This window comes from Dioscorea cayenensis, chromosome 20, assembly GCF_009730915.1.
Source record: "Dioscorea cayenensis subsp. rotundata cultivar TDr96_F1 chromosome 20, TDr96_F1_v2_PseudoChromosome.rev07_lg8_w22 25.fasta, whole genome shotgun sequence".
Taxonomy (NCBI): Eukaryota; Viridiplantae; Streptophyta; class Magnoliopsida; order Dioscoreales; family Dioscoreaceae; genus Dioscorea; species Dioscorea cayenensis.
Genome location: NC_052490.1, coordinates 31,033,936 through 31,059,990, shown reverse-complemented (window position 1 = coordinate 31,059,990; position 26,055 = coordinate 31,033,936). Strand labels below are relative to the sequence as shown.

The window sequence follows — 26,055 nt, the reverse complement described above, 5'->3', positions numbered from 1 at the left end:
TGAGAACAAACATCTAATTCATAGCTTTCCACATGCAATGAGTGCGACCCTAACACACTAGTTACAGACCCAACAACCAGCATGTGATCTCATGTCTCCACCTTACCCGGTAATGAGTCCTAGCTAGGCCATGTTTCCAACTCTCTCTTCTTGTCCTTTTATGTTTGTCTGATCTGTCTCTTTTCACGTACTTCTCATGTTTGTTGGCTTGTGTATCCACTCCCAGTTGACACTTGTTGTTTGCTTCTCTTTTCTATACTCTGTTTTTTCTTTAATAAATCCGAGATTTATCTTTTTATTTTAAAAAAAATGCACATAATTAATATCTATACTGTTCTGCATCGCCAATCAAACTATGCTGAGGAGCCAGAAACTTGCTCCATGGTTGCAGAATACCAACGAGTGTGTTCTTTGCTGGAACTTTCTGCGGAAACAGAGGAATCCACCCATTGCACATCCATTGACACACTAGCAGATTGGCTTTCACGTGACAGTTTGCCAAAGATATGGGACCCTGTGTCATCAATGCTCGATGACACTTGTTTGGAATTCTGGCAGTCAAGGATGCTCACCACTGCAGACATGGTAGGCCTCAGAGATGGGGAAGGATTGGTACAGTCAAGAGCCAGATTCAACATCTGCAATGCCTCTTCCTCTGAGCAGTTGGTTCCAAGGCTTTTGTCAACAAGTTCAAGCAAATTACCCTGCTTTTGTAGTACATAGGCCTGTGGACAATTGCAGCAATTAATATTCTTTTGCCTGGATGATGAAGTACATAATGTTCAATTGGTAAGCTAATAATAAATTTTGTGTGAAATACTTGAACCTAAAGACAACTACTCACGTACCCACTCTAGAAGATACACAGAATCATCCTCTACAATGCAAGTTGCGTTGCTCATACCACTAATGATCTCCAACATGACTACTCCAAAGCTATAGACGTCCGCTTTGTCTGTCAAGTAACCTCTCAAGGCATATTCAGGCGCCATATATCCACTGCATAAACATATGCAAAATTGGCCTTGATAGAAATATATATATATCCACTCAATCACTTAATTGCATGTATTTTTTTTATCTCAGATTCACATTTCTGACAGAGAACAATGTTTACTCACATAGTTCCCGCTATCCTTGTGCTAATGTGGCTTTCATCATCTCCTGAGAGTCTAGCCAAGCCGAAGTCAGAAATTTTTGCATTGAGATCTTTATCAAGTAACACATTAGTTGCCTTGATGTCTCTGTGAACAATCTTCAACGTTGACTCCTCATGGAGATATGACAAGCCTTGAGCTATGTCGAGGCAAATTTTTCGCCTTGTTTGCCAATCCAAATTTAGTCTGTCTGATTCTGAAGCTGTAAAACCCAAAATTCGACTAGATATTAATATGATACAAACAATCATAAGAACTGATTAACAAGAAAATAGTCTGCATCAATATAGAAGCACATACAGAATAGAGCATTTGCGAGGCTGTTGTTTTCCATGTATTCATATACCAGCAACAGTTGGTTTCCTTCAATGCAGCAACCGAAAAGCTTGACAAGATTGGGATGTTGTAAAGCAGATATCATGCCTATCTCGTTTACAAACTCGCGATTTCCTTGACTAGACTTTGAAGAAAGTTGCTTCACAGCAATCAAAGTTCCATCTGACAGAACACCCTGTAAATGATGCTAACTCTCATTGTAAAACAAATTCCAACTTTCAATTGCAGTAACTACAAGTGAAAGTTGTATTTCAGGTGAAACAATGCCTCATAAAAATTAAGGATTGAGAATAAGCAAACCAATGAGTGACCTTGTGAACTGGGCCAAAACCACCTTCTCCTAATTTATTTGTGGCATGAAAATTCCTGGTTGCAGCTTTGATCTGCCTTAAACTGTAGTAACCAGCCTGCAACTCCAGCCCTGCATGAAGCAAACTCAATGAACTTCAGCAAGTGCATTTTTATTAGTATTTAATTTATAGATAAAATTCCAATGTTAAGTGGGGGGTGCATGAAGGTATAATTAGAGAGCTGCAATTCATCCAAGGTACTGTTAATACGTCCTTGATCAAGAAAATAATGCATATACAACTTAACTGCACAACCATAACAACTAATAAGGAATCAAGAAGGAATCAAGAGAGTCATTACAATAGAACACTAAATGTAAGATCAAGTTCATTTATCTCACCATTGTTTTCATCATACTTTCTTCTTCTCAAGAAAAGCCAGATGAGCGTTGAGATAATTGCAATGGCCACACAACCAGCAGCCACAATACCCAAAATAGCCCCAACAGAGAGCCCCCCTTTGTCTGGCTTGAAGTCTTCAAAAGAAAATAAATGAAATGACCATACAATCTCACTAAGAAAAAAAAAAAACAAACAAACAAATAAAGGGATCATCCCATAATAGAAGAGTACGTGGATACTCTCATTCTCCTCCCCCAGTCAGAGGTTTGATTGTTTGATGTAAAACAAAATATTGAAAAAGTAGGAGTTAAATAGCATTATGCTCATAAAACAATTGGAGCTTTAGATTAAAAATAAAAAATGAAAATGAAAACATTCTTGTGGCCTACTTGGTGTGACTGAGATAGCTGAAATTAGAGGTCCATAAACGTTTCTATGAGGAATAGCATTGGTCCCTTTTCCAGTCCACTGGAAGTGAATCTCCAAAGTGTTCTTATCTACTTTAGCGTTAAAGCTCCTGATGGTTTCCCGCTCATTTCCATTGGCTTCTTTGGCAATATTAAAGTCTGGTAGAACCTTCTCACCCTGCAAAACATGTTAGTAATCTTTCATCATAAATATAAAATCTAGAATCAATTCCCAGTAAGTTCCCACACTCAAGAAGTTAACATGATCACATGATAAAAAAATAAAATAAAATGAAATAAACTAAAATAAACAAAACCTGGATATATGCATCAAAGATGCGCCTTCCTACACTAGAGAAAGTATGATTATCAGCAAACATGATCTCAGCGAAGTGTAGTTTAACTGTATAATTTCCATTCTGAAGGCAGAGTCCATAATATGTAAGGGCGAGCGGGCTGAGACGAGCAGTCATGTATAATTCTGGATTTGATATGTTCAAAGCCGAACTGTTTTTAGCAATGTATTTTTCGTCCCCGTTGTCCACAAAGTCCCCAGTGGAGCTAATAGCCCATTTTTCATTAAAAGAATTGTAATATGATGCACCTCCTGTATCTGTGTCAGCTTGATACTCATCACCATCAATGTTTTTTTGGTCACCACCACAGTTTATGAACAAATTGTAATCTGCAAAGGTAATTAATTATGTGTAAAGAGTTGGAAATAAGTTCAACAAGAAACAATACATAATCGTTGGAAGTAAGTTCATCAAGAAACAATACTTTTTGCTTTTCCAGAGCATGGGTAATTCCTCCTCAGACATGGTGCAATCCTACATAAGAAATGAATGTTTTCACTTGCGAAGCTGAATCAATAATAAACTTGTTCCAATTCTCGTTATCTATGTTATAAAGTCCGTTGCAATTCAGATACATTAAGAGTGTGAAGAGCATACGAATTATTTTCTGATGCTGAATAGCTAGATACCAAATTCCTGGAAGCACAAAGGGAGAGAAAACAGACAAATATTTTAAGGGATAGTAACTAAACCAAGGTGAATTGTTATCTGTAACATTGAGATTTAAGTTTAAATCCTCACAAATTTCCTGCAGAAGGGCAATCGTCTGGAGCATTTGAACCATTAAAGCTGTTGTAGGATAGGTCACTGTAACAAAGGGTATAACGAGAGAACTATTTATGTGAATATTCATGATAGATGTAACAATAATTTAATCGAGAAAGTTATTTTAGTTATCTTGACATACATGTTGTTTCCACTTTTCAATTTCCAATCTGGTATTTCTCCAGTTAAACTGTTATTGGTGAGGTACCTACATTGATGTTATTATTCAGTACTGTGTTTAGGATTTTACCAAATAAATAATGCGCCCGTTTAGATATCAGTATTTAAGCTTACAGATGTTTAAGGTTCTTCAGATATTCCCAACTTTCTGGAATCTCCCCGGTCAAGTTATTAAAACTCACATCTCTGCAAGAAAACGTTATTGTGTTAATGGAAAGCAGGAAAAGAGACAAGACAACATTGCCAAAAAATGTGGCTTTGATTCTGAATAACATGTTATCATTTTGAATTTTTTTTTTAAAAAGAATGGATAAACCACCTGCATGAATAGCATATCTATTTTTTTAATTTAAAAATTATGTAATAATTTTTTTTTTAATAAATGTGACAAAAATAATATAGTTAAGAACATGTATAAGCTAGGACTTAATCATTCAGCCGTATATCATCACCAAGTGATATAGGATTTAGACTATAAATCCACACCTATCTACAACCGAGGGTTTATCATCACCACCCATCTAGTTGAACTTAAACTAGAGTTTTTAAATCCTCACATCAACATTTGTCTTTCAACTGAATTTTGTGGTGTCAACAAAAAAAAAATAATTATTTCTATTATAAAATTTTTTAAACATATAGTAAAACAATGATGAGACAATGATTTAATTGCATTGCAATTTGCACAAATCTATCACTTTTATAAAATAAAATAAAAAAATCTAAAAATTTTGGTACTTCATTTTCTGCCCTCACGCAGCTGTATATTATTTTTTTAATAAATATAATTTATTCACTTCATAAAAAAAAAATTAAAACATTTTGGAGAAAGCAAAAAATCTATCATTCATTGAACTTTATATTCACAGGCGCTGCCTATGGCTGAGAAAATCCAAGCCAGACTAAAGGTCCAAAGCCACAAATTCCATAAAAATAACAGTTTTATATATACATATAAAAAAAAGAAAGCACGGCCTTACAGGTAATGGAGAGATGTCAGTTCTCCTATGTCATTGGGCAGTTCACCAGATAATGACAAATTCCTCAAAACCCTGCAGCAAACGAAAGATGATAAAAGTGAATAACCAGAAAATTCTTTTGATATTATTTTTATCTTTCATGTTTCCATTATATATGAACAATGCCTTTTCAAACTTTTTTTTATAATAAATGATAAATATTGTCCAATAAAAATTTGTCAAGAGACAGAAAAATATGAAAATACATTAGTTATTGTGACTTATTAATTTTCTAAGGACTTATTAACTCGACTAAGCGCTACATAGGACATTGAATTGAAAGTCTGTCATATGCACGTTAGAAGATTTACATGAATAATATCAAACTAATAAATTCTTCTGTCATGCAACCGAAGAAAAGAATATGATTCTTCTATAAAAAAGCCATCCAAAACCTATTTGAATAATACCATGAACATTACATGCGTTCAGAACATTAGGTAAACAATAGTACTACAGTGGTGAATATTATTATAAACAGTACTTATGTCTGCTCAACCACTGACAATCTACTATGCTTTACAGTTGTTGTTATCAAGGTTTTCAGATCCGGACTGGGCATCGACCCGGAAAAGGGTAGGGGTTAGGGGTCGAGGGGTTCAACCGGGGTCAATATTTTTTTATTAAAAATAATATAATTTTTAGTTATATATAATTAAAAAATCAAATATTGAAGAATAAAAATAAAAAAAATAAAAACATGACTTTAAAAATTTAAGCAAGTATTTTACATAAATAAGTATTGAAGTACACCACATTAAAAATGTGGAATACACCAAATAACATAAGAGTAAACTAATACAAAATTAATTGAGAAACATAAAAATATTCACTAGGAAATACACAACTAAGAAATCCATAAAAAAATAAAAATAAAAATATTCCCTTTGTCTCTCCCTTTCTTAGTTTTATAATTTTACATTATAACCCCCAAACATTAGTATATTATAAAATTAAAATAAAATAAGAATTTTAAAAAAAAAATTATGCAAACCCGGGTGATGACCCGGCTGGGTCACCGGTCTGATTGGCCGGGTTGCCGGTTCAATCCCGATTTTTTCAAAATCCGGTTTTATATATTGAACCAGACTGGTTTTAAGACCGGGTCTGGGTCAACCCGGTCCGACCACCAGGTTCGGTTCGGGTCTAAAAACACTAGTTGTCATTTGTCAATATACTTTATTCTCAACATTCATTTTTTATTTTAATATTATTAAAATGTTCAATGTTGTTCATGCATGACTTTTTGTCCAGTTTTTTGTTGTGAGGAATTATTTTAATTGTTGTTTGATATATTTGCACAATATGGATCATTAGGAACCGTGGGATGTCTCAATCGTATAACTACTCGTGCTTGTGATTGAGAGGTCTCGAGTTCGAGATTTTCAAATTATAATTCACTTTTTCGTCTCCTCTAGAAGTTCTATGTGAGAAATACCTCTCGTTCACCCTTCTATGGTTGCATGGGGTGGTTATAATTAGGAGATTAGTCAAACCACTTTAACTGGTGCACCTTCGTACTCCCTTGCTCTTAACTTTGCCGCTTGTAGATTTTGTCAAAAAAAATTGTGATCATTTTATTTTTTTTAAATTTTAAATTATATTGTTGTGCTAAAACGACCAAAATGGTTTTACTAAAAAAAACGACTAAAATTGTATAATGCTATTAGCTGGGTTCATGTCATTCATGACCATAAATATTTGTACTTTATAAAGCTATAGCCAGAAAGCTTTTTTTTATAACACAAAAACCACTTAATTTTTCTCCTGTTGCACATGTGCCTATAATGACCTATCGTAAGGTTGTCTTCGGCAAGCTTGCTGATGTGGCGTCAGAAATAGCCTTAAAACAAGCCATTGTGGCCACAAGTACAACCGGAGAAAAATTAAGTGACTTCTGTGTTATAAAAAAAATCAGCATTATAAAGTGTAAATATTTGTGGTCATGAGTGAAATGAACCTGCTATTAGCTTACTGAATCACATCCATTTTTATTTTTATATCAAATTCCATGCTATTTGGAAAAAAAAACTATTTTAATTGAAAACCAAACCCACGTTACACGATTCATGCCCAGATAATAACTTTATCCTATCTCTCAATTAATGCATGTGGCATATCAGTTCTATCAATATATATATATATATATATATATATTGAGAAATGTATATAAACCAGGATTAATAAATATAATATTGAGAAATCTGAATAAATCAGGATTTGAACATTCTATTTTTAACTTGTAAGGTAATGAAATACTAAACTCTCCTGTTGTAAATGTGTTTTTACCAAAAATATATATATAGACACACACAAACAAAGACACTTACAATTTTTTGATATTTGTAATATTTGTCAGCTGTGGGAACTCCCAATAACCTCCTCTCAAATCAGTTACCCTCCTGCATCATAAACACAACTTAATTTTACCAAATATCTAGAGAAATTAACCAGAAGAAAGGGGAAAAACAGTCAGTAGGGAATGATTCGTACAGCTGAGTTACTGTTGCAGATGAAAAAAAGTTAGCAGGAAATGGCCCTTCCATGGAGGTGCCTTGCATGTCTCTGCATTTAATTGAGTACAAGATTCAGCTCAGGCGTTCCTTTTGTAAAACTTCAGAAAGGCTAATGATTTGAATGAATATAGATAGCACCACAATCGATCAAGTTTCTTCCAGTTTCCAATGAAGTCCGGAATATTGCCAGAGATTGGGTTGCCGTCAATTCGGCTGGACATAAGAAAAATAAGAAAGATATTTTGTATTTGGATGTAAGCATGCAGTATGCTTTTCGGAACCTCTTACAGGTGTAATTAATTTATATCATCCATTTATCATAATAAGAACTATCTATTCTAAATAAATAAATAATAAATAAATAGTAAATAAGGTACATGTATCGAAGTCATAATAAACTCTTGCGGCAACTTTTCTATTTGTGTCTGTCCTGTTTTTTTAACTTTAATTTTATTTCAATAAATTTGTGATTTATTCACATTATTCAAAACCTCCTTGCAGCAACACTTGCTTAATTACAAGTGGTATGATATTAAGGCAGTGCACTCGTATATTGTATTATATCGTTCATATATTGTTTATTGAGTACTGTTATTTATGAGGCTTAGTGTGGGTTTTTGTAGGAGGAATCAATTGATGTAAGTGTTTTCTTATAGTAGTCGTATTGTATATTAATTGAGGAGATTTACTATTATGGGGGTTATAATCTCATTATATCATTTTGGACACATGTGACTAGGCCTTCATTATTTAGCGTGTTAATCAGCTCTATATAATAAATTCTTAAGAGATCACTAAATCATTGTAACTTGTGCACCTCCATATATGCTTGTCCTTTTGATAATATTTGTCGTCTTTATTTATCACAAAAAAAAACTATTTGGTAATAATTATGTGTTCCATGACATGATTTATGGAAGTATCATATCAAATCTGTTATGGAGATGATTAAATTTATTTTTTTTTTAATCAGAAAAACCTGTTTATATGTATTAGGATAAAAAAATGAATTTTGTAGGAAAAAATCACTTTTTTTTTTTTGTATATTTTGATAAGAAAATCATGTGTATGTAGGACCAAAGTTAAAATAAATAATGTCTTACTTACAAGAAGACAATATTTGTAAGGTTTCCCAACGACTCTGGCAGCTTTCCTGTGAGGTTGTTGGCTGAAATAAGACTGAAAAGGAAACAGACAAGTTTCACCGAAGGAGCTACTAAATGGCAATTAAAAAGAAAGTGAAACTACATGAGATTTCAGTTGTTAAATGTTTAACAATAAAAATTAGTATTATTTCCAAGTCTATCTTTTAAAATCATTGATGGACAAAAATATATATGTTTTAACCATGTTTTTCCAAAAGGTTTATAGCTCAACAATAGTAGTCTCACCACAAAAATGTATTAGTGTAGGACATTTAAAAGGTCTCGAGATATCTCGTTAAAGGTAGTGATAATTCCGGGTCTCCAATTGTGTGTTTAAACTTATAATCTGAATCAAATGTCACAAGGTAAGGACGTATAGATTGGACATTCAATTCCTGGTCTTTGTGCATATTTCTAACAACGTTTATCGTATTTGTAAAAACTTTTTTTCTTATTTTTATCACTCTAATTGTTATTTTATTAGCATGTAATAAATTTTTTTAATAAAAAAAATATATAAACCACTGGTTTAATAGAACATGCAATGGATTTCTATTTCACATCCAAAAGTGTAAAGTTTTTTATATTGGGTTATTTTCATAATCTATAGTAATGAAGTTATTGATGAAACTATTAGAGCTAAGCTCTATAGTTGATATCATTTGACATATAGTCATGATGAAGTGGCAAAAGCAATGATATCATAATCAAGATGACATGGCATGGTGAAGTGGCAATGAGATGAGGTGGCGCACAATGATGAAATGAAGGCTATAATTGGAGGTACTATTTTGACAAGGAACATCAAGGTGAAAGGATCTTTTTTGAAGAGGAAGCTATAAAGAGAAAATCTAAGTTATAACTTAATCTATCTTTGGTAAGATTCAAGATGATAAAATCTATCTTTGGTAACTCTACTTCTCATGAGAGATTTATTACTTGGAGGCCAAGATTTGGAGATCTTTATTTTGGTGTAAAGTTTAATTGGAGAAACAAACTAAGAAAGGCAACACCAAGCTATGAAGATTCACAAGGCCATAATTAGCAATTGAAGTTGAAGAAAAGATCCAAAGCTAATTATGGACCGAGTTGCTTAAAGACATAAGGCTATTTATGGGCGAAGCTATTTGGAGACTTGAGCTATTCAAGGGCTATTCTGCACAAGCTATCTTTGGCAAGTGCATATATTTGAAGAAGATTGATGACCCAAGCTTTGATGATTGAAGATCATGCTTGGAAGTATTGAAGAGCTAAATTTGGATGTAAGAAAATCAAGTTTAGTAACAAGAGGACCAAACTTGGATGAATGAAAATCAAATTTGAAGATTGTAAAGACCAAATTTGGATGAATGGAGATCAAATTTGGAAAGAAGATTTTGAAGATCTTTGAAGATCATTGATGGTGAAATAGATTCCCACCTAGGTGGGTGCAACCCTCAGGAAATGGACCTACTGATATGATGTGAGAAGACAACCTAATTGCTGGCAGGGAGAGCTCAGGAAGAGTTGACTACATTGACTTGGACTGGTACAACCGGGAGGATTAGAGGTGTCAAAAGGTCACAATGTAATGGAAGCTAGAACTCATGCAGGATTAACAGGTGGGTCACGATACTAGTTTGGTTACAACAAGAGTTGCAAAGGCTAACATTAGAAGGTGTCTAATTAAGTTAGTAAGCCGCGAAGATTCTAAAAGAGGATGCACTATGTTTGGGATGTGGAGACGGGTATATAAGAGACCCTTGTTTTGAGATTTAGGATGTGCTACGAGTGAAAGACCCAAGTGGGTGGGTTGAGAAGAGTGTGCATTGGGCAATCTAGTGAGGGTTATTTTTTATCATTATGTGAGTGAGAGTGAGTGTTATACTCTTCTTTCTTTCCCTCTTTTAGTGGATTGGTCTTTCCGGGCTCAGTGCCCTAGACGTAAGAAGATTGTGCTGAATTGGGTAACCAATTAGTGTATCTCCTTTCTCTTACATGTTTAATTTTACATTTATAGGCGTTTGGGAACCAGGAAAGGTATGAGTTGCCTCCATGCATGAGAAAAAGATTACTCTTAGGGGAGGCACCCTATTCCACCAAAAAATGAGGGGAGAAGTATTCCTTAGTCATAAAATTACTAATATACCCATATCATATATAAAGCCTCTCTTTCTCACTTTCTCTCTTTTTCTTTACCATCCTCCGGCAGCGGAACCCTACTAAGCTTTAATTATTAAATAATTTAATTAAATTATTTTTGGAAATTAAAATTAAAATCAATAAATAAAATTAACTTAATTAAACGTATTTCATGATATTAACTAATTTAATAAATATATAATAGTTAAATAAATAATTAAGATTAATTATATAATTATAATATATTGAAATATATATTTATACTATAAATAATTAATAATACATAATGTTGAATATTTAACATTAAACATAATCTATTATTTTATATAATATTATACCATTTACCTACAAGGGTATTGATGTAATTTTACTACATCCTTCTTTTTTATTTTTTCTATTCCCAATCCTTATTCCCTCAAACCAAACACATTATTCACATTCCCCTTATTCCCATTCACATTCCTCTCCTTTTCTTATTCCCCATATTCCAATTTCTATTCCGCAATCCAAACGGGCCCTAATTAGTGTGTGTGATTGCATTACATAGGAGGTTAAGTGAAAAATTACCACACTACTACCTCTCCAGACTTAACAGAAACAATAAGTGTTTTTTTTAACTACTTAATTTAGTAGTTGTCTTAATATGAGTCCATTGCATTTTTAGCCATTTTACTTTTTATTAATGCATTTGATTAGTATCCTTAACTGTCTAATTTAGTGGTGAAACCACTCTTGATTCATTCTCATCTTCAATTATGATTAGTCATGAAATTTATTATTTGAAAATGAATAAAAGAGTTTTACAAAATAAAAATTAAACCTAAACTTCTTATAAATATTTATCATTTCCTAAAGGGAAAATTAAAAAAAAAAAGTGGTTTCCCAGTTTTGCAAGATAAGAACATATTTTTTTTTTTTCATTTTTAAACTATGTGGTTTCTCCACAAAAAAAAAATGTTTTTAGTGTTAACTTTTCCTTATGGCAAAGGCAAAAACATCATTTTATTTGAAAGCGGGCCATATTGGCTATATATATATATATATTAATCTCTTCTAAACTTCATTAAAGAAAAAAAAGAAGAGCTTAAAATCACAAAAACCAAATCATGTTTTTAATCTTTGTTTTTTTATGGCGTGCGGTAAATTTTTAATTGAATTGATGATTTTACCCTTTCCAAATAAGGATGTGTTAACATCGTTAACAGTTTATTTTATTTTATTTTTGTTAGGTGGAGAAATCACTTAATTTAAAAGCAAAAGAAATTCCTCTATCTCCATTTTGGGGTAAATTTTTTTATAGAGCACCAAACTATGGCTTTTTCATTTTGGGGTCCAAACTTTAATTTGAATCAAAATGATTATCCAGCTTCAATTATGTTTCACCGAGTGGACACCTAAGAGATTTTAGCCTACGTTTGATGATGTATATGCCTGAAATTCTCTGTCATCATATATATGACACGTTGTCTGCTCAGTTGATAATTCTATCTCACTTAATGACAAAGAATTTCCGGCATATACATCATCATAAATAAGTTAAAATCTCTCATGTGATTACTCCGTGAAACAAAATTAAAGCTATGTAACAATTTTGATTTAAGTAGAAGTTTGAACCCCAAAATGAAATAAGGCCATAGTTTGATGACTTACTGATCTTAACAACGGGAGGGGGAAGATCTCAAAATTATTAAACTAATTCTCTACACTTTTGAGCTCATATATATCTAGTCTTAAAGTTAATTCGGATAAAACTTGCTTATTCTCTTCTCAAAAGGAACTTTACACCGTATTCCTCCCTATCTAGGACAATCTGTTGTGGCTCTGGCTTCCTCCCCCTTACTTATTTGGGAATTTCTATTTCGGGGGACAGACTCAGATATCAGGATTGGGACATTCTTTTAAACAAAATTTGTTCATGATTATCTTCTTGGAAATCCAAGCTACTCTCGTTGGGGAGGTAGGCTCACTCTGGTAAACTCAGTTGTGACTGCAGTCCCTACCTATTGGATGTCAATCTACAAGCTCCCTTTATGGGCTTTCAAGAGCATTGATAAGCTCAGGAGAGACTTTCTCTAGTCAGGCGCAGATGCTCACCAGAGCAAAATCTGCTTGGTAAGCTGGCATTTACTGTGCAGACTATGCGAGTAAGGTGGTTGGGGAATCTTAAACCTACATGCGTTTAATAGTGCACTGCTAGGAAAATGGTGGTGGAAAATTATGTCTCGCAAATGTTAGTGCGATGAGGACATCATTCGTGAAATTTATTTCAAGAGAAACCCTACTTGGAAATTATTCCACAAGCAAAGCGGTCAACTATCTTTCTTCTAGAATGGCATCCTCCACACTCTGCCGGCGTTCAGGAAAAAATTTATGTTCTATAGTCTGTCATGGGGCCACTACACTTTTTTTGTTGGATAATTAGATAGAAGGCCTTGCTCCAGTTGATATTTAGCCTCACCTTTTTCACTTATCTCAATTTAAAGAAGGAACCATTAAGGACTTATCAAGTAGGATCCCTGAGGTTCCTTTGGATGAATACTTGCCTTCAAACAATTTATTCAACGCCATCTCAATGCAACCCCAATCAGCGCTTGATGAAAGACGTTGGAAGTTTACTGCAAATGGTAGGTTCACAAGTAAATCCTTCTACTCTTTCTCAAATAATGGGGTCTGCGCTGTCGACAGACACCTATCATCCTAAAAGGTTACTGCCCGAAAAAGATTAACCTATTCAGCTGGCTGGGCTGGGATAATAAGATCCTGACTCTAGAGAACTTAGTGTTATGAAGATGTAATTGGTTGCAATCTTCCACTTGTGTGATGTGCCACATAGATATTGAGTCTTCGGATCATCTGCTTCTTCGTTGTCCTGTGGCTTCACATATCTAGAATTACTTTGGGCAGTTTCTTGAGGCCCGCTGTACCCTTTGGTCGCTCTTGGACCTTTGGGCGGATTGAAGAAAAAATGTGAAAAAAGCCATAATTTCTTTCTGGGACTTGTGAAATCAATTATGTGGAACATCTGGTTAGAGAGAAATGCACGCATTTTTACTTCTAATTGCCTTCCAACAGCATCCATCATCATGAAGATTGAACATATGTAACTTTTGTGGTTAAATGCAATTCCTGATGCTAAAAAGGCAAAACTTGAAGAGCCTACGCTCAAGATCAATCGAAGTCTTGAGTTCCTCTCTTCTAGGGACGTGGCACCGATGTTGGATGCTCCGTATGTGTGATCTCCCTCTCCTGGCGTGGGCTAGTTTTTTTATTTCCTTGTTCCCCTAAAGGCCCTCATTCCTTTAGGGGTGTTTAGCTCTTATTGTTTTGCCATTTTGTTGCTACCCCACTCCTTGTGGTCTTTTGAGCTTTGGCTCTTATCTCTATATCTGTTTCTTTGTTAATGAATGTGGTTTATCCTTTTTTTAAAAAGTTTGATTCTTTATCAAAAAATTTACCCATCTATTTTGTAAAACTGGGAAACTACATATTTTTTTAAATTTTTTTTTTCAAAATTAGTATTCATTATAAAAAAATATGAATAAAATGTTTGAAAGTTACCATTTTTGTAATAAAGTAGCTGTTATTTTGTTATCCCCCCTACTCATTGATTGAGTTTACCCGTCACAAAAAATAGAATGACGTAAGCAATGATATGTTTCTTTAAAAAAACAAAGATAGGCCACTTTCTTCCATGGATGATATATATTAGAATAATGCTTACACTTTTTACCTTCCATGATATCTAATCATGTAAAAATGGTTTATTTAAATTTAACCTATAAAACTAAATAATTAAAAATTAAAGTCAAGTACTCCCAACATCAAAAACAACAGTTTTTTATTTTCAAAAGCGACAAGTGTTATATACATCAGGGGTATGTGTATGGATTGAGAATTGATCATCCAACTCGCATACTTTTAGCTGGGAACAAGAGATTTAGGCTACGAACCCTTACTTACAACCAACGACCCATTACCATTATTACTTTTCAATAAGTTTTGAACTCGAAACTTTTTGAATATTTTATTCTCATTTTCGGTAATAAAAATAAAGTACTATTAGACTATGAGCTTTTAGTAAGATCAAAAATACCTTCTTACTTTGCATATACTAGTACTAGATTTATATGAAGAAATAAACTTACATTCGTTTCAAGTTTATGAGTTTGCCGAAAGACCAAGGAATTTGCCCTTGAATCATATTGCCTTCCAATCCTCTATACAATCAAATAAAACAATGTATAAGATGCACCAAGACATAAATAAACACAAAGAGTATCCTAAAGGTTTTTGTAATATTTTTTTTATACTTGGTTTTTTCGTTTTAATTAAATTACCTGATTCTCCATTTTCAATAAAAATAAATAAGTAAATAAACACGAGCGATAGAAAATCAGAATATTTATTAAAAAAACAATAAAAAAAGGAATAAAAGAAGTAAAGAACGGACGTACAAATCTACAAGGGTGCTGATGTTACCCAACTTATCTGGAATATACCCGGATATACGATTTCCCGAGAGAGACCTGAAAATGTTTATTTATTTGTGTACTTTGTTTAATAATCAACTTTATTGTCAAAATCAAAGAAGAAAACAGTAAAGCATTAATCAATGTCTGGCCTTGTCGCTATAAAATATTAAGTTGGAATAAAGATAAGGTTAATGGATCCCATTTGGAAATGAGATAATAAAGGAAATTATTTTTTTTTTTTTATTTTTTTTTTTTTTAAAGAAGGGTGACAAGCACCAACTTTCAAGGGTATACGTGGACTAGAGAATAGCCACACTTCCTCACCCTCTTAAAACAAAGAAGTGCGGTTAAGGGACATTTCTCCCAAACGAAGGAACTCGGGGTACCGCTAGGCCACATGCTCTTTGGTATAAAAGATTTTTTTATAAAAAAAGAAGAAAAAGATAAACCATGAATTTAATTATTAAAAAAAAGGCAAATGCATGAGTAAATGCACACCGAAAATGGCCCAACCACACTAATTAACAGGAAATTATGATTGATTTGGGAGGAAGACATGTATGACAGAAGGAGGATGATTTCACTCGAGCCAGATGTATCTAAAGATGGCCTGAAATAAGAGGCCCTAAGTCTTTTAAATACAATGACTCAAGCTAGCTTTTCTGTTAGTGCAACCGCACTATTTAAATTGGCATGATTTGACACCAAGGTAGATGACGTGGCAATCATGGTGACAAGGCATAATTGATGACGTGGCAAGCATGGTGACATGGCATGGAGACTTGAAGTGCAAGGCAAATATCTTGAAGATCATGGTGAAGCTATCTTAAAGATCTTGGTGGAGTTATTTTTGGCAATGCATTACATTTGAAGACAAGATCATATCAAGATCATATTTAGATGATTTGATTGAAGACTAAATATGGTGGAGCTTAATTAAAGAAAGATCTATTCATGGTGTGAATGAAGATATGATTTGAAGAATCCTTGATGAAGATTGATTGAAGTCTATTGAAGGCAGAATTTGAGGACCAAACTTGGGTGAATTGAAGATCAAGTTTGGAGAATCTTTGAAGACCAAACTTGGAAGATTGAAGACTAAGTTTGACAAGTTTCATGAAGACGCACAAGGACGTGCGCCCCTTGCGAGGGGACTGCGTGATGAGGAACTGAGTAGGTAGGCTAGTTGCCGGCAGTTGAGATCGGGAGATTTGGCTGCATCGACTCGGACTAAGCATGACTGGGAGGTTGATGGGTCTTGAGGTCGTCCGCAACGTAACCAGAACTCAGTCAAGTCAGCAGTCTGGGCCATGTTGCAATTCATGTTACAACAGGAGTTGCAACAGCTAATTTCGGCAGGTTTTTAAATTAGTAGCCACGGAGATTCCAAAAGAGCTATGTGCTATATTTGGGACATTGAGGCGTCTATATAAGCTACCTTGCTCGTAGATTGTAAGTGTGACTCTTGAGTGGCTCTTGAGTGACTCTTGGAGGAGAGTGTGTGAGCACCAGACAATCTAGAGATGGTAGTGATCTTTATTGTTGAGTGAGTGAGTGAGTGACAAGTGTTTGTACTCATGTATTTTTACCTCTTTTAGTGGATTGTTTATGTTCGGGCTTGCCCCCCCCCCAGACGTAGGCGAGTGAACGCCGAACTGGGTTACCAACGTTGTGTGTCTCCTTCTTGTTTATTTGTGTGATCTTTCTTTGATGGTTTGTGTGTGAGATCTATGAGTGCTTAAGTTTTTCCCAAAACCCACAAACCACAACGGAGGAACTAACTGTTAGTGCAACCGCACTATTTATTGGCATGATTTGACACCTAGACCAAGTGACGTGGCAACCCAAGGGTGACAAAAGCATAATTGATGATGTGGCAAGCATGGTGACATGGCAAGGAGACTTGGAGTGCAAGGCGGACATCTCGAAGATCTCGATGGAGCTATTTTTTTAGTAAGTCTCTAACATGGAGCCAAATATCTCGAAGATCATGGTGAAGCTCTCTTAAAGATCTTGGTGGAGTTATTTTTGGCAACGCCTTACAACTTGAAGACAAGATCATATCAAGACCATATTTAGGTGATTTGATTGAAGACAAAAATATGGTGGAGCTTAATTAAAGAAAGATCTATTCATGGTGTGAATGAAGGAGATATGATTTGAAGAACCTTTGACGAGAATCATCAAGTCTATTAACTGAAGATTTGAGGACCAAACTTGGGTGAATTGAATATCAAGTTTGGAGAATCATTGAAGACCAAATTTAGGAGAAGTTTGGCAAGTTTCATGAAAGACGCACAAGGACGCTGCGCCTCTGCGAGGGGACTGCGTGATGAGGAACCCGAGGAGGTGAGGCTAGTTGCCTGGCAATCGGGATCGGGAGATTTTGGGCCGCATCGACTCGGACTAAGCACTGACTGGGAGGTTGATGGGTCTTGAGGTCGTCCCGCAACGTAACCGTAACTCAGCCAAGTCAAGCAATGCCATGTTAGAACTTATGTTACAACAGTGAGTCTGCAACAAACTAATTTTCAAGGTGTTTTTAAATTAGTAGTCATGAGATTCTAAAAAGAGGTATGTGCTATATTTGGGACGCTGAGGCGCCTATATAAGTTACCTTGCTCGTAGATCGTAAGGCGTGACTCTTGAGTGACTCTTTCGAGGAGAGTAGCGAGCACCAAACAATCTAGAGAGGGTAGTGATCTTTATTGTTGAGAGCTGGAGTGACAAGTGTTTGTACTCATCTATTTTTTTACCCTTTTTAGTGGATTGTTTATCTCCCGGGCCTGGCCCCCTGCACGTAGGCGAGTGGACGCCGAACTGGGTTACCAACGTTGTGTGTCTCCTTGTGTTTGTTTGTGTGTTTTTTCTTTATTGATTTGTGTGAGACTTCTATGAGTGCTAGTCGCTACTTAATACCCACAAAACCACACCCGGAGGAACTAACAAGTGGTATCAGAGCCTTGGTCGCCGCTTTTCACTTTGGTTTCAAAGTCGGGCGAGGTCCCAACAAGTTCCATTGATGGCCGGAAAAGAAGGAGCTTCGCCACACGCACCACCGCTGGCTTTAATGGATCCAACTATCCATATTGGAAGGCTCGCATGAAGGCGCTTATCAAGTCCATCGATGAAAGTGCATGGAGTGTCGTAGAAGAAGGATGGTCTCCTCCTACTCTAGTCGATGAAGATGAGAACGTGATTATGAAGAAGAAAAAGTCGTTGGAGTGTCGAAGACATGCGAAAGCTAACGCTTAATGGGAAAGCTCTCAATGCAATCTTTGGAGGAGTTGATGAGAACCGGCTCAAATATATCGCAACATGCGAGTGTGCCAAGAAAGCTTGGGAGATTCTTCAAACCATACATGAAGGTACCAACTTGGTAAGAGAATCCAAACTTCAAATGTTAACAACTATGTTCGAAAATCTCAGGATGGGAGAAGATGAGACGATAGCCATGTTCAATGCCAAATCGATGGACATTGCAAATCAAGCCTACCAGCTCGGCAAGGAGTATTCAGATAAGAAGCTAGTCCGGAAGACACTTAGATCTCTCCCAAGAAGATTTGATGCAAAAAAATCTCAAAGAATAGAAGAAGCTAGAGACATCTCAACTATGAAACCGGACGAGCCGATGGGGTCTTTTGCAAGCATATGAGATGAATCTCAATCCTCGAAACGAAGAATAGAAGATATAGCCTTGAAGGTTGAAGCAATAAAATGTAAGGAGTTACAACATACGTCGTTATAACTGAGGATGAAGACGAAGAGGATAGAGAAATTGTTTTCTTGTCAAGAAAGATGCATGACATGCTCAGAAGATACAAGACACAAGGCAAGAAATTTCAAAGAAAAAGATGGTCTAAATAAAGAAAAGGAAGAAGTCAAGATCATCACAAAAAGGAAGAAATTGAAGATCGCTCTCATAAAGATCAAGTGTAGAGAATGTGGAGGCTTTTGGGGCACTATCAAGCCGATTAGGCTAATATTCTCGTAAAAGAAAGGAAAATCATCGAATGCTAGATGGAGTGATGACTCGGATGGTAGTAATCAAGAAGACGATGAAGGAAGTCCGAAAGCAACCATCATACGTCATTTCCTCGCTGATGAATGGATCCACTGCTGTGTGAATATGTTGCAACATCGCCTACAACATCCATCAAACCCGACAGTGAGTACAATGAGGTAATAGAAAATGATCTTCTCACAAGCTATAAACTCATAATGAATGATTTAATGATATGATGTTGCAAAAACCAACGCTTTGGAGGAAGAGTTGAGTATATGTAAAGAAAAGTCGTTCAATCATCGAGAAGACCTCGACTCCACGAACAAGGGTACCGCCAAGCTTGACGAGATTCTTTCACTTGGAAGAACTAGTAAAACCCGCCATGGTATTGGGTATATCGAGAAAGCTCAAGTGTCAAGACGAAGATTCGGGAGTTGTGTTTGTCAAGTCAATCGCCCAACAAAACGTTAAAGAAAAAAACAAGTCAAAGCAAGGGAAGAACCAAAAAGTGAAGCGCCTACATGCTTTCATTGTGGAGAAACTGGCCACATAAGACCCAAGTGCAACAAATTGAAAGAAGACTTGAAAAGTGGAAGAATAATTGGACATGAAGAAGCAATCATTAAAAAGAAAAGTCGAGGGAAGACTATTGTAATCAAGAAATTGTGGATTCGAAAAAGGTGAAGTACCAAGAGAAGAAGAAGAGTCCTCCAATTCAGGGTTTGAAGATGGTGATAAATCAAACAGGTACAACACTATGGTACAACAATCAATATGTTGACCGAGGTCCCTATGAAGTCAATAAGCAAAAACACTCCAAGGAGTGAAAAATCTCTTGATGTCTCTCAAAGTTTAAATCAAAAAAACAGGGAAATAAAAAAAGGAGGGAAAATATTATTCAAAAAGGAGAGGGATTATTTTTATTTTTGAAAGGGTGCCTTGTAAGTTATAACTAATTAATGGGGGCATAAAAACCCTAATATCCCAATTTGTTTCCAAAAATTGTTTTTGAAATCGAGTAAGCAAAGGAGAAGGCGAAGACAGAGAAGAAAAGATGAGGACAAAGAGGATGGCTCAGCCGTGCTCCACCGACCCCACAAGAAATTGTCGCCCGAATTGCGGAAGTAAGGATGAGAGGGACTCGATTCGAGGAAGCTCACCAAGGAGAGAAGAATCAGAAGATTTGGGGAAAGCGATTGTCCCTTATGTTTCTTCCTCGTGATGTCAAGTAAGAGAAGCGGGAACATCGCCCTCAAGACTTGCCTTCAGGTGTCAAAGACAGAGATGATCTTTTGAGATGGGTTCGTGAGTCTTTTCCAGGAGCCTATGTTCTGAGAACAGAGGAAGATGAACAGAGGACTCCACTCACTGCTCCAAGAGGGAGAAGGTTCGGGAAAGAGCAACAGCTAGGGATGAAGATATCCCGGTAAAAAAAGAAGCGCACTAGCACAAGCAGAAGAAACTATTGGAGAAAGGAGTACAGATGCTCCCACTAGTGCTGAAGAAGAGGCTGCTACTATTCTAAGTGAAGTTCTGGGTGATCTACACCGACACGCTCAAGCACCTATAGAAACATGTAACATGTCATGCAAACCCGGTTATAACATCTTCTGCAACATCCGACGCTCACATAGTTCTAATGAGATCCCACTCAAAGATCGAGGTTGCTCGGGATTGCTAAAGGGAAGAAAAGTAGCGTCCCGAAAAAGAAGGCCCGACCAAGGAAGAAAACCCGTAAGAAGGAGAAGGTTAGCAAAAGAAAGTCTTTCTCTGAACCCGAAGTAGAAGCTTCCCCTAGGCACAAGAGAAGATGTACTGAAGCAACAAAACAGGGGGAGAAACCATCAGCAAGCTCTAAGAAAGAAAAGAAGAAGAAAGCAACCCAACCGCAAAAGCATGCTGATGAAGACAGATTTTTACGACAAAGCATCCAAGAAGAAGTTTGAATCATTGAAGGGAGAGGAGTTGTGGTTGAAAAGAATGATTGATGAAGGAGCTTTTGAGAAGTATGGGTTAACCGAAAGTCACCGCAACAAAGAAGTTTATACAAGTCTCGCAACATTTCCGTAAAAGCTGCAATTTGTCATTGGTCCAAGAGTTTTACAGTAATTTACTACCATCTGACAAAGGCATTACTAGAGTCTATGTTCGAGGTAAGTGGATCCCGTTTACTCCCACTATGTCGAATAAATTCTTGGAGTTTAAAACCAGAGGTGAAAAGGAAACTATGAAGAAGGGCTTGAGTTGAATGAAGAAGCTCTGAAAGAGATCACTGGAGGAAGAACGGAGTCATGGGGAGTAGAAACAAGACTTCCAGCATCCACCCTTACGGCCAAGTACAATGTTCGCTTTTAGACTTGGTATTCAGAATTGGTTACCAGCCCCGCACAATTCTAGCATAGTGAAGGAGCTTGCTCTATTGTTATTTGCTATTGGAACTGGGAAGAAGTTCAATCTGGGAAGGCTGATCTTCCAGAATATTTCTAAAGAAGTCGATCTGCTCAAACTCTTCAACATCACTTGGATATCCCTGCATCTGTCGCAAAGATTTGTTACAACATGGAGTACTAACTCGTGAAGGGAGAAGCAATCACGAAAGATGAAGAAGTCAAGATTTCTGAAAACTATTCAAACCCTGTGTAAGAAGATTGATTTACCCAGTGGGAAGGGTGTCTCCACCATCAATGCCTCGAAGATGAAGAAGAGGCAAATCTATTGGTAGAAGAAGAATATGAGAAGATGTTGAAAGAGCAACTAGAAGATGTGGAGAGGAGGCAACGAGCATTATCTCGCGTAATTGTTCATCATTGCCAAACAAAAAGCGTAAGATTATATCTCGCCTGGAAATTCTTGAGAAGAAGAAGAAGAGAGAAGACGATGGCCACGCACTCGTGGGAGATGAAGACCGTGAAACCCAAGAAAGGGGAGTTGCTGAAGATGGTATAACAAAGCTTGCAACAGTTCACTGAAGACTTCGCATCAATTATGTCACAAAGGGGAGAAGTGTGCTTGCACTGCACTCGACTAGTTATGTGTTTTTCATTTGAACATTTAGTCTTATTGTGTTAAACATTGTTATGTTTGTCAGTTCATCGTATTTTTGTCTCACTAGTTGCAGTTTGTAATATTTTCTCAAGTATTTTGTAAGCAACTAGATGATATCTTCGTGTCGACCATAGTTTCGCTCTCCGCTTGATGTTGTTCCCCGGAAGTTAGTAATGACGTCGCTTTAGTCCGTGTCCGGTCGGTGTTGTAACGAATGTTGTAACGAGTCGAGTCGGGTCGCGAGGCGGGTTGTGTCAAATTATGCCAAAGGGGAGATTGTTAGTCTAACCGCACTATTTATTGGCATGATTTGACACCCTAGACCAAGTGACGTGGCAAACCAAGGGTGACAAAGCATAATTGATGATGTGGCAAGCATGGTGACATGGCAAGGAGACTTGGAGTGCAAGGCGGACATCTTGAAGATCTTGATGGAGCTATTTTTTTAGTAAGTCTCTAACATGGAGCCAAATATCTTGAAGATCATGGTGAAGCTCTCTTAAAGATCTTGGTGGAGTTATTTTTTTGGCAATGCCTTACAACTTGAAGACAAGATCATATCAAGACCATATTTAGGGTGATTTGATTGAAGACAAAATATGGTGGAGCTTAATTAAAGAAAGATCTATTCATGGTGTGAATGAAGGAGATATGATTTGAAGAACCTTGATGAGAATCATTGAAGTCTATTAACGGCAAGATTTGAGGACCAAACTTGGGTGAATTGAAGATCAAGTTTGGAGAATCATTGAAGACCAAATTTAGGAGAAGTTTGGCAAGTTTCATGAAAGACGCACAAGGACGTGCGCCCATTGCGAGGGGACTGCGTGATGAGGAACCCGAGGAGGTAGGCTAGTTACTTGGGCAGATCGGGATCGGGAGATTTGGGTCGCATCGACTCGGACTAAGCATGACCGGGAGGTTGATGGGTCTTGAGGTCGTCCCGCAACGTAACCGTAACTCGCTCAAGTCGCAGATCGAGTACTGTTGCTAAACTTATGTTACAAACGGGGAGTTCAGCAATGACTAATTTCAGTGAGTTTTTAAATTAGTAGCAGCGGAGATTCTAAAAAGAGGTATGTGCTATATTTGGGACGTTGAGGCGTCCCATATAAGTTACCTTGCTCGTAGATTGTAGGTGTGACTCTTGGGTGACTCTTTGAGGAGAGTGTGTGAGCACCAGACAATCTAGAGAGGTAGTGATCTTTATTGTTGAGAGTGTGAGTGACAGTGTTTGTACTCATCTATTTTTTTACCCTCTTTTAGTGGATTGTTTATCTCCCGGGGCTTGGCCCCCAGACGTAGAGCAGTGGGCCTTTGAACCCGGGTTACCAACGCTGTGTGTCTCCTTGTGTTTGTTTGTGTGTTTTTTTCTTTATTGATTTGTGTGAGACTTCTATGAGTGCTTAAGTGCTACTTAATACCCACAAACCACACCGGAGGAACTAACACTAACATTTTCAAAAGATATACACTTCTACCATGATGGTGGCGTGGAAGGAAAATTTCCACAGCCGCTTCCGTGGGTGTGTTCTAGGGATCCTAAGTCTCATAAATATGACTACCTAAGCTGGCTCTTCCAAAAGATATACACTTCTACCCTAATGCTAGGGCGGAAGGATATGTTGAGCCTCAATGATCCCTAGTCTGAGAAAATGAAAGCCTCAATGGTCTCTCCGCCCCGTAAGCTGGGATCAAAGGGCAGCAGTAGTCCTTTGCATAGTTTTTCAAGACAGCGTCGTTGAAAGGAAAATTTTATTTTATGCAGAGGCCCGTATGAAGGTTTTGGTCAGATTTTACTCTTCTCTATGTAAACATCTCTGTATTCTAGACCCAATTTTTTTTTTATCATATATTTCTGTGAGTGCATGCGTTCACCTTTGATTACTCCACCCTTAATAAAAGAGAGAGGGGGGAGGGGGATGGGCATTTTTTTATTTTTTTTAATAATATTTTATTTTGGATAATTAATATAGACAAATTACTCACGAGGTTTTAGAAGTCCTAAGTTTCATAAATATGACTATCCATGCCGGCTCTTTCAAGTTATTCACTTCTACAGTAAGGATTTGGGACCCTTACATTCGGTCACCGTCACATCTACCATGATGGTAGAATGTAAGGATAGTCTCCATAAGGACCATAACTGTACCCTTTACATGGAGGAGGGGGAGTGTTATTTATAAAGGATGAGGACTTTATTATGAGTTATAAGTGATTTAATTAATATAAATCAAGGTAAAATTCTAAATAGTAATCATTTACCTTTTAAGTCAATATTAGTTTTTAAAATTAATTATTATTTATACAATCAAATATTAACTTTGCAATGGTTTTTTCATTATTATATCCAAAATTATAGGTATAGTATATCTTGGATGAAGATTAGTTTTTCATCATCTTTACATTAGAAAGATAATAATTCTTTTGCTAACTTTCAAATGAGAGCTAGTTGAGAAATCAATTCTTTCTCATAATATTTATTGAGGTAAATGCCTTGTCTACCCTAATTATTAAAAATAAAATAAAATAAATATTACTTGCATTTGCAACTAAAAGTGATAAGAAACTCACAAGTTCGTGAGAGGAAGTGAAGCCCATGAAACAGGAATACTGCCGGCAAGATAATTCCTAGTCAAATCTCTGTTAATTAAACAAAATGTTATGATTAAAGCTTAGTGAGTGATCAATAAAATATAAAACTAACCCGAGAATTAAGAAATAAATAATTACATGACTCGGAGGAAAGTGAGGTTAGAGAACTCATTCGGGAGAAAACCGGTGAGATTTTGTCCCCTAAGGATGATGCTGGTGATGTGGCAGTAATCGGCCTTGCATAAGTCACAAGAAACATCGGCTGCCATTGGGGAGTTGGGGTTGGGTTTGGCGGGGTCCACCCAACCGAAAGTCCCAGTGCATGGGTCCACACTGAAATTCCATTGTTTTCCCAGCTTGGACCCTATCTTCTTGAGTGCCTCAACTGTTCATCATATGAGCCAGGGGCCCAGGAGCTCATTTGTTTTGGAGATTTAATTACATAAATATATTTTTCAAAGTTTCACTGCAACAGCCTTCAGTTAAAGGCTTAAGAGCTAAGAACATAGATTTATTATTATTATTATTATTATTATTATTATTATTATTATTATAGGAATATGGACCAACTAGTTTAAGGACTTCATTTTAGGAGAGTACTAGAACATGTTTAAACAAATAGTTTAGATCGGCATAAGTTTTTTTTTTTTAAAATTATAAGAAAGTGGATAAGCTGATTGTTTGGTAATTTTTATTAAAAAAAAGAAAATAAAACTAGATAATTAAACCGCATCCAATAAAATGGACATTGTTTACTCTTATAATGCATAAACTTTGAGTGAGGTTTTGGGATTTTATCACTCAAAAACATGTACAAAAGAAAGATTGGAATGAATCCCTATATATATATAGGGATTTATAATGCATAAACTTTGAGTGAGGTTTTTCTTTACAAATTAAAAATATAAAATAAATTTTAATTTTTTCTTGGAGGTTAGTGGCTAAACTTTGACATCTAATGATTCATGCATGTAATTTTGGCCAAACTTTAACATCTAATGATTCGTGTATGTAATTTAAAAATTGAGAATAGATTCAATAAAATCGTGATTTATCCATAAAAAAGGTACACATACCTTCCTGTGGATCTAGGAGCTTGCCTGAGCAGTGGAGAATTTCCAAGTAACTCCAAAACGAAACACAGAGACAGAGAAACAATGGAAGGCCATGAGCTGCCACTTCTTTCCTCATTTTTTTTTTGTTTGATAAAAACTTCTTTCCTCATTTCCTCAGCAGAATACAA

The 26,055-nt window shown here is 36.1% G+C and overlaps 1 protein-coding gene across 3 annotated transcripts; it reads right to left on the bottom strand.

The window, feature by feature from the left end:
• LOC120251554 (probable LRR receptor-like serine/threonine-protein kinase At1g53440) lies at window positions 1-26,055 on the bottom strand. 3 transcript variants are annotated; one of them, XM_039260110.1, is made up of 23 exons: window positions 25,889-26,055; window positions 24,951-25,197; window positions 24,792-24,860; window positions 15,149-15,220; window positions 14,840-14,911; window positions 8,536-8,607; window positions 7,570-7,641; window positions 7,406-7,477; window positions 7,243-7,314; window positions 4,874-4,945; window positions 4,008-4,079; window positions 3,856-3,921; window positions 3,690-3,755; window positions 3,546-3,584; window positions 3,373-3,422; window positions 2,910-3,277; window positions 2,575-2,770; window positions 2,185-2,319; window positions 1,805-1,914; window positions 1,458-1,668; window positions 1,122-1,359; window positions 849-999; window positions 1-725 (listed from the first exon to the last, which is right to left on the bottom strand). In XM_039260110.1, exons 1-23 carry the CDS (start codon window positions 26,001-26,003, stop codon window positions 354-356), a joined length of 3,009 nt encoding a protein of 1,002 aa, XP_039116044.1. In that variant the 5' UTR covers window positions 26,004-26,055; the 3' UTR covers window positions 1-353. The 3 variants fall into 3 exon arrangements, with proteins under 3 accessions (XP_039116044.1, XP_039116045.1, XP_039116046.1); XM_039260111.1 differs by lacking the exon at window positions 14,840-14,911; XM_039260112.1 differs by lacking the exon at window positions 15,149-15,220.